General features: G+C 30.5%; 1 protein-coding gene across 1 annotated transcript; it reads left to right on the top strand.

The window, feature by feature from the left end:
• Positions 1-570: 570 nt before the first annotated feature.
• On the top strand, positions 571-4,647 carry Hr4 (Hormone receptor 4). The gene is made up of 7 exons (XM_070651641.1): positions 571-1,162; positions 1,223-2,265; positions 2,334-2,489; positions 2,625-3,599; positions 3,663-3,855; positions 4,122-4,237; positions 4,523-4,647. The coding sequence occupies exons 1-7, from the start codon at positions 571-573 to the stop codon at positions 4,601-4,603; spliced, it is 3,156 nt and encodes a 1,051-aa protein (XP_070507742.1). The 3' UTR covers positions 4,604-4,647.
• Positions 4,648-16,576: the final 11,929 nt, after the last annotated feature.

Below are 16,576 nucleotides of genomic sequence, written 5' to 3' on the forward strand. Positions count from 1 at the left end.
CTTCAACTCATCCTTACGAGCGCAAAGAGTCAACGATTCATTCAAGAACGTTCAAATCCGAGGAAAGACTTCTTTAACCTAGTTATGCTGAAGTAAAAAATAAAACTTTTTTTTTAATGCATTGCAAATTTTTTTCAAATAAATAAGCACAAATGTGCTTTTTTATATAAGAAAAGACGCAAAAAATGAAGAATCATGTAATAAAGTTTAAATGCTTTTTGAAGTTTTGGAATTTGATTTTGCAACAGCAAAAAAAAAAATTCTCAGCATATAAAATTATAATCGAAAAGTTAACCAATTGAGACTCTCAATTTTGAGAGTTTTAAAGTTGCACTTAAAAGGTATATGAAAATGAGAGGAATTCCAATACTTATGTGCATGCAAAATTTTAAACAACACAAAACCTTTTTTTGATAAAATGGCGCAGCATTGTTTGTGTTCATGAAAAATGACGAAAATGTTTTACATGCTATGAAGAAATTTCCAATATGACTTTCATGCTAATTAATTTCCTATTGTTACTTGTTACTTATTGTGAACAAATTTCCTATTGTGTTATTTACAGGAATTATGACACTGAGTCGTGGACCGTACAACGAGCTCGATAAAATGAGCCTTTTTCAGGATTTAAAATTAAAACGTCGTAAAGTTGATTCTCGTTGTAGTAGTGATGGTGAATCACTAGCTGACACAAGTACATCATCGCCCGATTTACCACCAATGTCTCCAAAATGTGATGTAACAGGGAATCAAACAAATATTAGTTCTCAAAATCAAACAACATTATCGACAAATACACCACCTCCAACGTCTATAACACCACCGGGTCAAATAACAACGGATTTAGATCATCCACACCTACATCATCATCATCACCTTCATCATCATGTTCATCATCCGTTGAAAATACATAGTATACCGAATGATAATTCAATTGAGAATCCATCAACAACAACAAATGATCAGCATTTAAGGGATCAAAATAATCAGGCTGATGCTAAAGTAACAAATACAAATGGCAGTACAACAAGTACTGGAATTAGTGTGATAATTGAAAATCGTCCAAGATCTCATTCACCAGCGCCATCTTCTCCTATACGTCGCTCACCAGTGAATACATTGTTGCAGCAAACATTGACACAACCATCTCATCATAATAATAGTAATAATCATAATAATTCTAACAATAATCATAATAATGGTAATTCAATTAATAATCAAGGAAACAACCAAACATCACTTGATTCACCGACACACCACCATCAACATCATCATCATCATCATCAGCAACAACAACATCATCATCAACAACAGCAACATGTGACTGTCTTAGTGACACCGCCACGAATAAAGAGTGAAACGCAACACTTGATGAATGCAATGACTAGAAAATTACCACCGACTTCAAATAATATGTCAATTGATAACAGTTCACTGCCAATAACAGCACCGCTATCAGGTTTATCGCAATTACAACATCATCATCAAATTAATCAGGTTCAAATTCCATTTTCAACTGCCGTAACGACTGCCAATATGTCAGGCTTTAAACGCAATCAAGCTGGTCATATATCACCAAATATTTATACAGCATCTGATGCTGCTCAAACCCAACTCCTTCAGCAAAGGATAAAGCGTGAACGATCACCAAATCAATTAACAATAATTCCTTCAAGTCACCAAATGAGACAAAATCCTCAACAAATGTCACCCCATCAAATACCAATAACGACATCTGCTGCAGCTGTCTTTCATGGTTCGCCATTACAAATGAGAGCGGCTCAAGGCATGAGAGACTCAGCAATGTTATTTAGAATAAAGAATGAACCACAAATGCAAATACCACAAGCATTTATGCCTTCAAATGCACCGCAACGTATGATTTGGGGTCCACAAGCACGAATTAATGGAGTTAAACCGGAAGTAATTGGCGGTCCACTTCCGCCATTACGTCAACAAGTATCACCACAATCGTCACAGCAAATGTCACCAAAGCAAAATCCATCGGCTCGAGCAACACCGACCGTTATAATGGGAGAATCATGTGGTGTACGGACAATGGTGTGGGGTTTTGAGCCCGTTATGTCACCATCACAGCAACAGCAACAACAAACACAACAAGTACAAACAAATTCACCGATTCAAAGCCCTCCAGGAACGTCACAAAGCTCAAATCATTCGAGTAGCTCAAATCATTCGAGCAATAATGAGGAAGCAGCACATTTATTATTAAGTCTAGGACAAGGCGTTCGACCCATTCTCGAGGTATGTACATTATCATTTTAATATGTCCTAAATATATTTTAATCGTCTTATTGTCATTTTAAATATAGAATCGTGCAAGAGCCATTAACCGACCTCCACATGCATTAAACATGGAGCGATTATGGGCTGGTGACTATAGTCAATTGCCATCAGGACAACAAATGCATGCTCTCAATCTAAGTGCACAACAACAAACATGGATGGGTCAACATCAAGTCAATAAGGTACATTAACCACTTTTTTATTATTATTATTTTATTTCTTATCATAAAGGAAGAGATAATAACTATAGAATGTGAATGACAGTTCTATGATCTAATACCATTGTACTCATTTATATTCTTTATATGACTATATAGGAGCACGGATTGGATGAAATGAATAATGAGGAAGATGATCAACCATTAGTCTGTATGATATGTGAAGATAAAGCTACAGGTCTTCATTATGGCATTATAACATGTGAGGGATGTAAAGGCTTTTTTAAACGAACTGTACAAAATCGTCGTGTATATACGTGTGTCGCTGATGGCACATGTGAAATAACCAAAGCACAGCGTAATCGCTGTCAATATTGTCGCTTTAAAAAGTGCATAGAGCAAGGTATGGTACTTCAAGCTGTACGTGAAGATAGAATGCCAGGTGGACGAAATAGTGGAGCTGTTTATAATTTGTACAAAGTTAAATATAAGAAACATAAGAAAAATAACACTCAAAAGGGCACACAGGGATGTAATACTAAAGGAAATTCAGGAAATAATAATGCGGATGCAAAAACAACATCACCATCAACAACCACTCAACATTCAGTTGTTGCACAATCACAACAAATGAAACAAGAGAATAATGTGAATTTATCACCGGGAATATTAAATGGCAATATTCTTAAAGCGGCACTTACGAATCCAAGTGAAATTAATCATTTGAGACATCGACTTGAGAATGCTGTGAGCTCATCACGCGATCGATCAATAAGCTTTGAGAATTCACTTAGTATGATACAAACATTAATAGACTGTGATGCAATGGAAGATATTGCAACTCTTCCACATTTCAGTGAATTTTTGGAAGATAAGACGGAAATTAGTGACAAATTGTGTAATATTGGTGACTCTATTGTACACAAACTTGTGTCATGGACGAAAAAATTGCCATTTTATTTGGAAATTCCTGTTGAAATTCATACGAAACTTCTCACTGATAAGTGGCATGAGATTTTAGTGCTGACAACGGCTACGTATCAAGCAATGCATGGACGAAAATTTACAAATCCACAACAACCACCACCAACTAGTATTGCACCTGATAAACATGATCCTGAGTTTACACAAGAGGTAAAGGACATACAATTGAGATCAAATTATAGTCATAGTCTTAATGAATTATTAATTTTGTAGGTAAATGCGCATTTGCAAACCCTCCAAACGTGTCTAACAACATTAATGGGTCATTCGATTTCAATGGAGCAATTAAAGCTCGATGTCGGTTTAATGGTCGAAAAAATGACACAAATAACGATCATGTTTCGTCGTATTAAGCTCAGGATGGAAGAATATGTATGCTTAAAAGTTTACATATTGTTAAATAGAGGTGAGTGGCTTTTATGAAGGTTTAATTCGATGTAAGGATGCTGGAGAAAGGATTAAATGTGGGTTGATGTAACAGTGCAATTGATTCCTTTATAAGCATATTATGAATGCTGCTGACGTGACAAGGTTAGCGTATCTTAAAAAATTTGCTCTGAATATTTCTCCAGAATCTAATCTTTAAATTTCCATGTCAACGTGAAGTTTATCGTAATTAAAAAGTTTCAATCCATTAACATTTTGTTCCAATTATTATTTCTAATCTTACAGAAGTTGAGTTGGAGAATATACAAGAACGTTATGTACAAGTGTTAAGAAGTTACTTACAGCACACATCTCCACATAATCCCGGAAGACTTAGCGAGTTATTGGCACACATTCCAGAGGTAAGGATAAAGAATCTTGGGAGGCAAAGAGTGTGGCTAACATACAGGCATATGCTCAGTAAGCAGATTATGGTACCGATGAGCATGCTCACTATGTACTGTAAGATACTTATTGAGGATATGCTTGTATGATAGGGCGTGCTATCAAGAGCAGAGCATGCTGAGAACATGCTCATCTGGGGTATTTAAAAGCCCTCGACAGCATGCTCCTCGTCTGTTAAGGAACCTCATTTATTCATATGCATCATAAATCTAATATTATGTCCTTAAATCTTCCATTTTCAGATTCAAACAGCCGCAAATCTATTACTTGAATCAAAAATGTTCTACGTGCCGTTCGTACTGAATTCAGCAACAATAAGGTAGCAACAAAAGAAATTAATTGATGTAAAGGATATGTATAGTCGAAAAAAGTTTCAAGTGAAGGAAATGTAACAAACATTTTTGCCACTGACTTTACAAAGTTTTTACTACAATTAAATAAAATTAAATCCTAAAATATACATACAAAAAAAATTAAAAAAAAAGTGAAAGGAGATGAGAGACATTATTGATGATGATGAAATTAATTACTAAGCTATAGCCATCCCAATCAGCACTAATAAGTATAGTTGATAAATTAACATACATGGAGTATAAATGATAAATTTTTTTGATTGACACATTAGTGAGAGCATTTAAAGTGTTGAATAAAATTAAAAAAAAAAAAAATTTGTAAGCCATTAAAAAAAATGAAGAAAAAAAAAAGATATTTTAGATATATTCGTGTGCCTGAGAAAAATATAAAAAATTATAAATATTAAAAATTAGAGAAGTAAAAAGTGTCATCTTTCAAAGTGAAAACAAAATTGAAAATCAGCAAAGATTTTGTTAAGGAACACACACACACACACAAAATTAGTGAAAAAATTGAAGGTTACCTGATTTACAAAACATAAGCACTTAAATCAAATTAAATGAAAAATTATTTTGGTTACTAAAAAAAATGATAAAGTAAAAAGAATTAAACTCGTGCTTCAAAATGAATAAAATAAAAAATTAAATGGTAATAAAAATATAAAGATCAGGATAATTTAGATCACTTCTAATTTGATTCAATTATCAGAAGAAAAAAATGAAAGAATAGGAAAAAAACTCACTCAGTATGGGGTCGTTTGTAAATGACGTCTGATGAATCGGGAAGGGGAAAAGTCATGGATCTAGGCTCAAATAGACAATTAACCGTTGTAACTAGTCATTAACAGTCTCTAATATGCAAAAAACATGCTTTGATGATACAAAAATACCAGAACTGTACCTAAAAACGGTCTCTATGCCTGTTTGAGAGTGTTATCCATCTTGGTGTTAAGCCTCGACCGAAGCTGCAAACAAAAGCTCGAAATCAACATGAATTTTATATGTAAAAGTTGACTTAAGTCGACACTATTCCATACAAAATCCACGTCAACTTCGAGCTATGCTGCATGAAGCATATGCTTCATAATATTTCCAAACAGTTTTGGCAACACACTAATGTGTTTCAAAACACAGTTTGGACATCATTGAACTAGACATTAAATAGTTATAACGTATTTTTGCCTATTTGGACTCGAGATCTGTTCAACTAGCGATGTAGGATTCTGAATGCATAAATTATGAAATAAGGAATGACCCGGCTTATCGGGCACCATTCCTTGAGAATCTAAAACTCGATGGACGTCACTTACGAACGCCTCCTTATTAAATTAGCTACATTTTTTTTTATTAAACAAAAAAAAGAGAATAAAAATGAATTATATAGAGAAAATACACTCTGAAGTCTGACATTAAATGCCTTCAAATATATAAAGAAAAAAATAAAAAAAAATCACAGTTGATAAGACAAAATTAAGAGAACTACCCACAATAGACTAAAAAATAAATAAAAATTCCACAACATAGTTTTTGACTAACTAAAGACCCGATAATTCCACATAGATTTCGTTAACTTAAAAAACAATTTTAATAAAAAAATCGAGAAATATGAAAGAAAAAAGTTGAATGAGTAGCTGTAAATGAATCTATATAATCACATAGCTTAGCAGGCATAGAGGGTGATCTCTAGATTTTGAGATTCTCAAGAGCATAAAAAGCCTGAGATCAGCCTTAACATATGAGCTTATGGTCAATTAGCATCTTGTGGTACCAATGAGCTCATTGAGGTCACTTGGCACCGTAAGATTCTCATTGAGCATATACCTAGCATATGCTTGCTCAAGGAGCATCTTATGGAACCAATGAGCATGCTGACTAGGTACCGTGCTAAGCGTAAACTTGCTCAATTAGCATCTTACAGTATCAATGTGCATGCTCAATAAATACCGTAAGAAGCTCATTGAGCATATGATTGTCTGTTAGGGCAACGATCACAAGCATGCTCATTTAGAATATTAAGGTCTCAAGATCATCCTCATTGCCTGCTAGGCCATAAATTCAGGACAAGAAACTATAAATCCAACCCAAAAGGTCAATGCACAAAAGTTCTTTTTTCGGCAATCAATAATCGATAAATTTTTGTTTTTTTACTCATTCAATTTTGATGCAATTTCTCATGTCTGCATTTTGTGATTCATTTGCCTTGTTTTTTCATTTTTTTTTTATTGTAAAATTTGCAAATTTTTTTTCGTGACTTTTAAATTTTTTATAGAATAATGACACTAGCTAAAAAATCGATGTTTATATTATACACGCACGCAGTAAGAATGCAAGAAAAAATGGCAGATTGCAATAATCGGTGTAGAATTTCTACAAGATTGGCATGAAATTTTCCTACTTAAAAAATCGTTGGACATTTAAACTTTTTTTTTATACACTTTTGGTAGTCAAATTTTTTTCCTAATTCCTGCATTTAGAACTAAATTTTATTTATTTACATGTACATATTTTCCATTAACAAATCCTTTATCTTATGATTGAATGGAATGCATCTTTAACATATCGCTATAAAGTAAAATCTTTTTTCTTCATATTTAAATTAAATTAAATTAAATTAAATTTTTCAATTGTTGTGTATGATTTACTGACAAACAAAATACATGGAATATCTAAGTGCTACTGTTTTTCACCTGATGATGATGATTTTTTATTCACTTCTTCTTGAGAGATTCAATTTTTTTTATAATGATGTTTTTATTATTGAGATACATAACAACTTACTAGACTGGTTATTAACTATACATTTGATTTGGAGTTGGTGGATCGTTATGCGTGAGTGGAAGGGATCATTTATTTGCGAATTAGAGCACTTGAAATGGATAAATTTGCAGTGAAATTGATGAATAAGCTTGTGCAGCAAGAATGGCAACTTGATGATGTCTTGGTGACTTCTATGCTGCATTTCCTAACAGACAATGAGCATTCACAAAAATGAGTCAATATTGCAATCATGTAAGTGCTCCTTGTCTGTTCGGGGTTGCTTAGTTTTGTGAACACCCTGGAAATTCATGTCCGATCTCCTATACTGGTATGGTACGGAACAGTATAGCAATGTCATTGAAATAGTGAAGCTGTACACTTAGTATGGTAACATATCCATATCTGACAAATCGGAAATTGGTTGAATTTGAATATTCTCAAGGACATTTCAGATCAAAACTGCTTGAAAGCTATACATTTGACACTGTTTCGGTCATTTCAATTTCGGACGTCTTAACAAGCAAAGATCGTGATCTCGAGAGTTTGCTAACCTTAAATCTATAAGTTGAGGATTTTCGCTAGCATGCTCTCAGCTTATTCAGCACTTAAGACCATGATCTTTGAATGCTAATCGACTAGAATCTACTTTCTATTAAAAAGTCATTCAAAATTCAATAAAATTTCAAACTAAATTCAATACTACTCATACAGCAGTGATAAACCGGCAATGGGCAATGGTCAAGTGGTTAGAGCGTCAATACTACTCAGAACAATCATTTGGAGGGAGAAACCTGATTACATTTAGACATTTAACAAGTCATAATCTAATAAATTACTTGATTTAATTTATTTTCCTCCTCCGCAATTGATCCTAAAATTCAATATGCCTTATAAAGTATTCAGCATGACATATATTGGTCTTTATGATCTTAATAGGCAAAGAACCATGAAATCATGCTAATTACATGTTTTTGTACAAGAAATCGAGTTAATTTTTCCATACAAAATCCGAATCCACCTCATACTCTGCAAATTGGGTCCATAGATAACCAACTCCAAACTGTTTTTACCACGCTTTAATTTTTATGAGTAGAATGTGCACTTTTGTAAATCAAAATAAATCAAATTTTTTTAGAGAGGCTATTTCCTATTATTATAACTTTAGTAAATAAAAATATGTACATTTTTACGTCTTTTTTACAAATTTATGTCTTCTATGTGTTATCTAAGCTGCATAAAGGAAAAAAAATCAATTTTTTTAAACTTTTTTTCCTTTATTTGTTTCTTGCTAATTAATTAATTAATTTCAATTTTTTATTTGAAGATTTAAAAGTATATTATAGCATAAATTATGTATAGTAAGTTACCAATATGTTGTTGAACTAAAACAGATATAAAATATAAATTTGATGTCGAAAATTAAGAATAAAAATGCCAAAACAGACTAATAACAAAATTGAAGGCAATTTAATTACTGAAAACATCACTGCCATTTTTAAGGAAACTGATTGTTTATTCATTAAAAATCAGGGATAAACATATTAATTATTTGACCTAATCGAACCTAAAAGTTTTTTCGTCAATATTAAAAATATATAAAAAAAAAAGTCCAAAGACATGTAACATTAAAAAATGCATCGTGAAACTATGATTTGATGATAAGTATGAATGTCGAAAAAAAGAAGTAAAATGTTTTATTAATTGTAGCATTTTGCACCTACCTAGTGGAAATATTATAATATTATAAGTACATAAATATAGCTAGTTTATCCTCTCCCAAAAAAAAAGAAGCATACATTCACTGTGGGTTTAACAATTTACATTCACTAATGTGTACATTTTTTCTAAAAAAAACGAGAAAAAAAAAGTTTTGAGGAGGTTGAAAAGTTTTTAAATTTTTGAAGCTTAAAGCTTAATTTTGACACAAAGTTGCCTAAAGTTTGAACATCTAAATGGCATTGTCAGCAAAATTTTAAAAGCTAATTTGAAATTTTGTGATGCCAATAAGTCTAGTGGAACAGGCTGACAAGGTCCATAAATGTCAAGCTTCCAGAAAGGCACTCTTAATGCCAATGAACAATGCTTAGACCTTATTTTGCTCTTTAGACCTACAATCAGAGCGCTTTAGGGCTTTTTAGAGCATGCTGGGGGACATTACTTACAAAAAGTCAAAAATCCATTCCCAGATCAACTTGACTCTAACCGGAGACCGGATTATATCTTATCTGACCTAAAGCTAGAGCCAAACTGATCTGGATTAAATTTTCGGCCATTTCTATGTCGTATGCCTTCCGATGTCGAGTGGACAAAAATAAGTTATAACTGGCTGATGTCTAGGACTAACGTATTTGTATCCACTCGGACTTGGAAGGCAAACGACACAGAAATGGCCGAACTAGATATGAACTAGTTATACCGTATTTGTGCCTACTAGGGGAGCTTGTAGTTAGACATAAGATCAACTAATCCAAGCCTGTTCCATTAAGCAAAATTTGGACTAAAGTAAGCCTCAAATTTTAAAAATCCAAAACTTTGAAAATCTCCTCAAAAAACTACAAAACATGAACGAATTTTTTTGATTTTTTTTTAAATTTCCTTCTAGTTTTAAATATACAAAATAAGTACTGATAATTATAATAAGAATTCTGTGTATAAAAAAAAGTAATTGAAAATGAAGCAAATACCAGCACTTCACTGCCATAAATGCTTAATCAATTGACAAAAGGACATTCTCGTCAAGCATAATCATTTTTGTGATACTTGATCAGAGATGAACTTTTGGATTGAACAGAATGACTAGTTTTAATGATAAATTGACATTTTTTCTACAATAAGGCTTACTTATAGTATTACTAAAATATGCTTTGATTCTCTTTTTTTGGCTATAATTTCTATTTTTACTTTAAATATTTCTGGAAAATCAGAGGAAAATTTATGACTTTTTAATGAGACTCGATCGAGGCAGATAAACTACTTTTTTTGTGATTCTTGACATATTTTAATAAAAAATCAGTTCAAATTTCCGACTAATAAACAATATTTATTAGGTAATAAAAATCAAGCCACGTTTTTAGCATTGAAAAGTTTTATGGAATATAGTCCAGGAATTTAACAAAAAAAAGAAAATTTTCAATAAAAATCACGATGTTTTTGCACGAAATGATCCAATTTTTGAAGGGCATGTGTCCAAGCATTGACTTTCTTTTGGTGACATATTGAGGTTTTTAGATTGTGATTTTTGAGGAATTACAAGAGATTTTTAAGATTGGAAGATCTGAAATACAGGGTGACAATATTGGTCACCCTGTACTTAAATTGTCATAGGATGAGGCAGATTCTTGGATTTTGTATGAAAAAATCAACTCAAATTGACTTAAATTCATACAAAATTCAAGTTAAACTCTGCGATGAAGCATTTCAATTCCAAAATTACCTGAAATAAATCATCAAATTTCAACATTAATCATAAAAATTACGTAGACCACTTACATGATCATTTATGACCAAAATCAAAAATGTTCAAAAAAATATGTAATTTTTATGTAATTCCGACTAAAAACAATAAACTTTACAATTTAGGAATGGCTTTATAAGACTTCCTAAAATTAATTTTCAATTCAAAAACAATCAGTTCAGCTTGATAATATAAAATAACACAAAATTTACCCTCAATATCCAACAAAATTTCGATACAAAAACATGCCATGAAGAGGCTCATTGAACTCATTGAAATTTTCCTTCCTACAATTTTTTCCGTCTACAATGCAAATAAATAAAAATTCTTTTTCACGTGAACCTAAAAGCAAAAAAATATACAAATTAGAATTGAAAAAATGTCAGTTTTATTTTTTTGAGTTAACAGATAACAATTAGCTGTTCGTGACTTTAAAAAGTATGTCATTTTTTTTGTCATAATTTAAGTTTATTTTGTAGATGACTTATTATTATTGCGAACTATTTTAAGTTTTTTTTTACTTCTTTTTGTCTGTGTTTTTCTTATGTAAGATGACGGAATGAGAGTGAAATGGGAAATTTTGGTTTAATTTGTGAGATGAAATTTGAATGAAAAGTGACATTTGGAGATGAAATATTTGGGTTGATGAAGGTTTGAATAGGAAGTTGTTAGATTTGAATTCAGAGCTTGATGTCGACTTGAATTTGAAAATTCGATGAGGATTTCAAAATTCAACTAGATTTTCGAAATTCGATTAGAATTTCAAAATTTGACTAGAATTTTAAAATTCGAATAGAATTTTAGAACTCCACTAGAATTTCAAAATTCAAGTCAACTTCGAACTTTGATTTTGATTAATTTGAGTTAATTTTTATGAATTTTGACTCTTAAAATGATCAAAAAGTTGTAAAATCTACTTTCAAATTCCATGTGACACAAGGCTTTATTTGACAGTCAATTGAAAGCTTCTTCGAGTTTAGAGTCCATTTTGAACTTCTACTCCTACTTTGTGTCACTAAATTAAGATCCATCAAACCTAAAATTTGACAAATTTCTAACCAAAAAGTCAAAAGTTTCAATCAGTTTTCAAATTAAAATTTTTGAATTTCTTCACAAAAAAGTCAAAATTCTCATTCAATTCTCAATTTAGCATCCAGCATTTTGTAGAATCCAGTACAAAAAGAATTTATAAGTTCGCAACTGTGTTTCAAAACCAAAAAGAAAGAAAAATTAAAATGATTAAATTTTAAGCTATCAAGTCTATTAATTAATTAATTAATTAAGTAAAAAAAGAGAAAAAAAAAATTGAAAAAAATGAGGATAGTAATATAAAAAGTATAAAAATTAAATGGTGCTCTTAGTCATAATTAAAAGAAGATGAAATTAATTCTGCATAGTGTTTAAATAAAAAAATGTACATTATTCATGGATTGCATGATGGCGCGTAAGCATGTTTTGATATATTATTCATTCATCTTTGCATATATCATTGAGTCCATGATTGCTGATAATGAAAAAACCACCAAACTTTGTTCGGTTCCTCTTGCAAGATGCTCAAAAGTGGGAAAAATTAATTTTTCCATTGTGGGAAATTTTTTTTCTTGACTTCTTGTTGGAAAAAATTTGTATAAAAAAATGAAATGAAAAAAAAAAAAAAAATTAATGAAAAAAACAATTTTTAGCATTAAGAAGCTCCTAAATTGTTTGTTTGCATTTGCAAGATTTTTTTTTAATTAATTAAACATTTATGATTTTTTTTTAGCCATTGATGAATGTGATTTTTCGATAATAATTTTAACATTTATTACTAAAGCTGTGTACAGTTGTCTTTTGAGTGACAGAAACATAATTAATTATTCGGACTAAATTATTTAATTAATAAAAATAATTGTACTGCATTTATAAAAAATGAACGAATTTTCTAAAATTTTGGTAGAATGTGATGGAATTTGAATTATTTATGTGTTTCAGGACTCTAAAAATGATTTGTTTCGGGAGATTTTTTTATTGAACGAAAACAAATCAAATTTGAGGAAGATTAAGCTTTTTAAAAAATTTAAAAGTTTTCAAAGAAAAGTTTATCGTTTTTCAAATTTGAAAACTTTTGAACTTTTGAAATAAAATCTTTTAAATTTCCAAAATTTAAAAGTTAGAATTTTGAAAATTTTAAATTTTGAAATATTTAGATTTTTGAACTTTGAATAAGTTTTGAACATTGAAATTCCAAAATTTAAAATTTTAAAAATTCAAAAGCTTAAAATTTGAATTTAAAAGTTTAAAAGCTTTGATTTGCTAAATTCAAACTTTGAATTCTAAAATTTTAAAATTTTAGAGTTCAAAAGCTTAAACTTTCAAAGCTTTTAATTTAAAAATTCAAAAATCTTAAATTTTAAAAATTTTAATTTTAAAAATTCAATTCAAAAGCTTTGAAATCAAAAGTTCAAAAACTTTGAATTTTCTAAATTCAAATTTAAAATTAAAAGGTTTGAATTCCAAGTTTTAAAAGTGAAAAATCAAAAAGACTATTGAATTTTTAAACTTAAAATTTCTAAATTTTTAAAAATTTAAAATTCAAAATTTTTTACAAATTATAACTTGGTAGATTTTGATAAACTTAAAGCTTTTTTAAAAGTTTTGAATCTTTTTAAAAAATTTTAAGGCTTAATTTTTAATTTGAACTGTTTAATGCTATGAAGAAAGGATATCCTTCAAAAATCTCGAAACCCATTAAGAATAACTGAATCAAACAAAAAAAAAAAACTAAAGACTTTTTCTCGACTAGCCTAAATTATTTTAGAAAATAAAAAAATGGAACTAATTTATTGAAACTAAATTTAAAAGCACTTCCGTCACCCAAAAGATAACTTCACACAGCAAAATATCTACAAATAAAAATTTAAATTTTAATTTCATTTGTAATTTTAAAATAATTTTCAAAATTTTTCGTTTGGATGAAAATAAAAGCTAAGAAAGTAACACAAAAAAAAAAAATTAAGACGCGAAAGACGCGCTAAAATGCATAAAAAAACTTATGTATCAAATTTGTAATAAATATGATGCGGAGTTTAATGCTCTTTATGAATAATAAAACAAAAAAAAAAAATAATACATACAAATATTATGATTATAATATTTGTGGCCTATAGATGCTCATTTATGGCCAGATCTATTGACTGTCGAAAGCTTCTCACCCCAAAATTAATTAATTAAAAATTATTAAAGTATATAAAAAATGCATATACGTGTAAGCTGAAATTAATTATCATTTTTTTATTACAAAATTAAGAGAGTATAAACCTAAACAATTTAAGTACTGATAACTGATAATGATTATTGCAAATTCTAGATGAAAAAATAAAAGAACGGTACAGTTACCTTAAGTATATTAAAATATTAATTATTATATGTATCTCCTTCAGACACAAGATTTTTATTGAATAAAACAAAAATGAATGCAAAAAAATATTTATCCTTTTTGTGAATTTGTTTACCCCAATACCCCCCATCCCCCTCCCCTCCTAGGATCCCCATTTCTTATTATTATCTGACTTATGTTTGCATACATTTTTTAATTCTTTTTTTTTCACAAAGAAAAAATATGTCGTTTATATTAATTAAAATATATTAATAATGATAATGTCTAGGATGTTACACACACATGTTTACCATGCATAAGATAAACATAAAGAAAAAAAAAACAATGATAAGGCAGGCATATTTAGAATAATTGGATGATAAAAAATTGATTTAATGTTCTAACAATGAGAAGAATTGAGAAAAAAAAAATATAAAATATAAATTTAAAAAAATTACTTTTGTGTACTTACTTAATGGCTTGCTGCAGTCTTCTTCCTTTCAGACGTTATTTTCATTTTCAGATGAACTCATTTTGACCTAAATTCGGTGGAAAAAATTTTTATTCACATTGTAGGCATTAGAGCAGGAGTGGGCAACCTTTTACTTTTCACGGTACACTTTAAAGGTAAACCTCACGCACAATACGGTTCATACATACTTACTTGCTTCACTAACCGTACAGATCAGGTGTGATCCATGGCATTTCTGTGCTGATGCCTGAATCTGGCTCTATCGTTAGCTACCAATCGACAATACCAACTGTGATACTATCTCTTTCGACAGCTTCTTTCCATAAATTCATAAAAACCTTGTAAAAACCTTTAATAATGAACCATTCACAGGACTTCTAATAAGCTCATAGGACTGTTAAATAATTTTGGCGACATTCTTGTGTATCTGATGTCACTGATTTTATTGGTGGCACTCTGTTGTCCCACGGCACACAGGTTGCCCACCACTGCATTACAGGAAAATTGTGACGACTACTCTGGGAATTAAGCTGTGGGATTTTCATCAACATCCACTTTTATTAACTCCAACACTGTGGATTTATTCCTTGGATAATTTCTAGCCTACACAATTTTATTGAATCTGTGCTTCTTTTATAATGTTGTTGATACATCAATGAAAAAGAAAATGATATGTCATGGTTTAATTTGATGTATCATCGAGGTATGTAGAGCTTTAAAACCTTGATTTTGAGGATATTTGTTATTGAATTTATAGATTTAAATATGCTAAAATTTAAACTTCAAATTTAACCTTATTAGTATCTCACGGAAATTTAGTTGCTAGAGGATATAACCCAAAACCGTAAATTCAGTTTGTTTTTTGCAACTATTAATGGAATGGTCGTGAAATGCTTTGAATAAAGTACATTAAAAAAAAAACTGGCAAAAATCACGAATTAGACACAAATCCTGCTTAGAGATAGACCCAGAGCTATTTTGACAGACATAATTTTCTGGATTCTAAGCACTTTCTTTGGAACTGAAGGAAGCTGTTGATAGAGAATGTGTTGTACTTGGTGTTGATAATTATAGGCGTTTTGGCAGACGGATGTCTAGCGTAATCTGAGGAAGGTTTGATCTGTGAGGCCAGTGAAGTAAGCAAGTGAATGTCCCCTAATGAAGCATCCGACAGACATTGCTTTGGAACGAAAAATGAATTGTTTTGGCCTTTTTTCCTGCTTAACTCTTCGATTTACAGCAGACTAATAGGAATTAATCATAAATCAGTTCTTTAATGATCAAATTTCTTCCTTTAAACAGATTTAAAGTTCCTTGACATTTAAACAGATTTAAATTAAGTTGCAACTTTGTGAATTTGTTTGAATTGCTGTGATGTGCACGTTAAATTTGATTTGATGATGATAATGATGATGCCATTATAATCAACTGTGTAGGACGTTTACGACGCTTTTAAATCTTAGAATAATTCGTAGTTAAAACCGCAGACGCACTGAATTTATTGTCATAAAAAGCAGATTTATTATGATTAAACGTTTTCCATGTCAGCTCTTTCAAAATAGTTCGAAAGAGGCTGACATTGCAAAACTTGATAAAGGTCTTTTAAGTCTGGCTTTGTGGGAAAAGCAACGTAGGAGCAGCAATGGTCGAGTTTGTTAGATGTGTAGAGTTGGGGAAAGCAAAACATCAATTAGGACAAAAACAGTCATCTGATATTTTAGATGGTGAAAGATTTGGGAATTAGCAAGCAAGTGCCAGCAATAGAGCTAATCTTAGGTGACATTTATCGGAGATCATGGATCACAAATGACCTGTACGGCAATCGAAGTAAGTAAGTTCCTGAAAATTAATAATAATGTCCATCCTTCCTGAAACTAAATAAATCAAGTAAAAACTTAACAAAAC

The sequence above is a fragment of the Chironomus tepperi genome, unplaced genomic scaffold, assembly GCF_022539635.2.
Source record: "Chironomus tepperi strain 1889 unplaced genomic scaffold, CSIRO-AGI_Ctep_v1 contig_465, whole genome shotgun sequence".
Lineage (NCBI taxonomy): Eukaryota > Metazoa > Arthropoda > Insecta > Diptera > Chironomidae > Chironomus > Chironomus tepperi.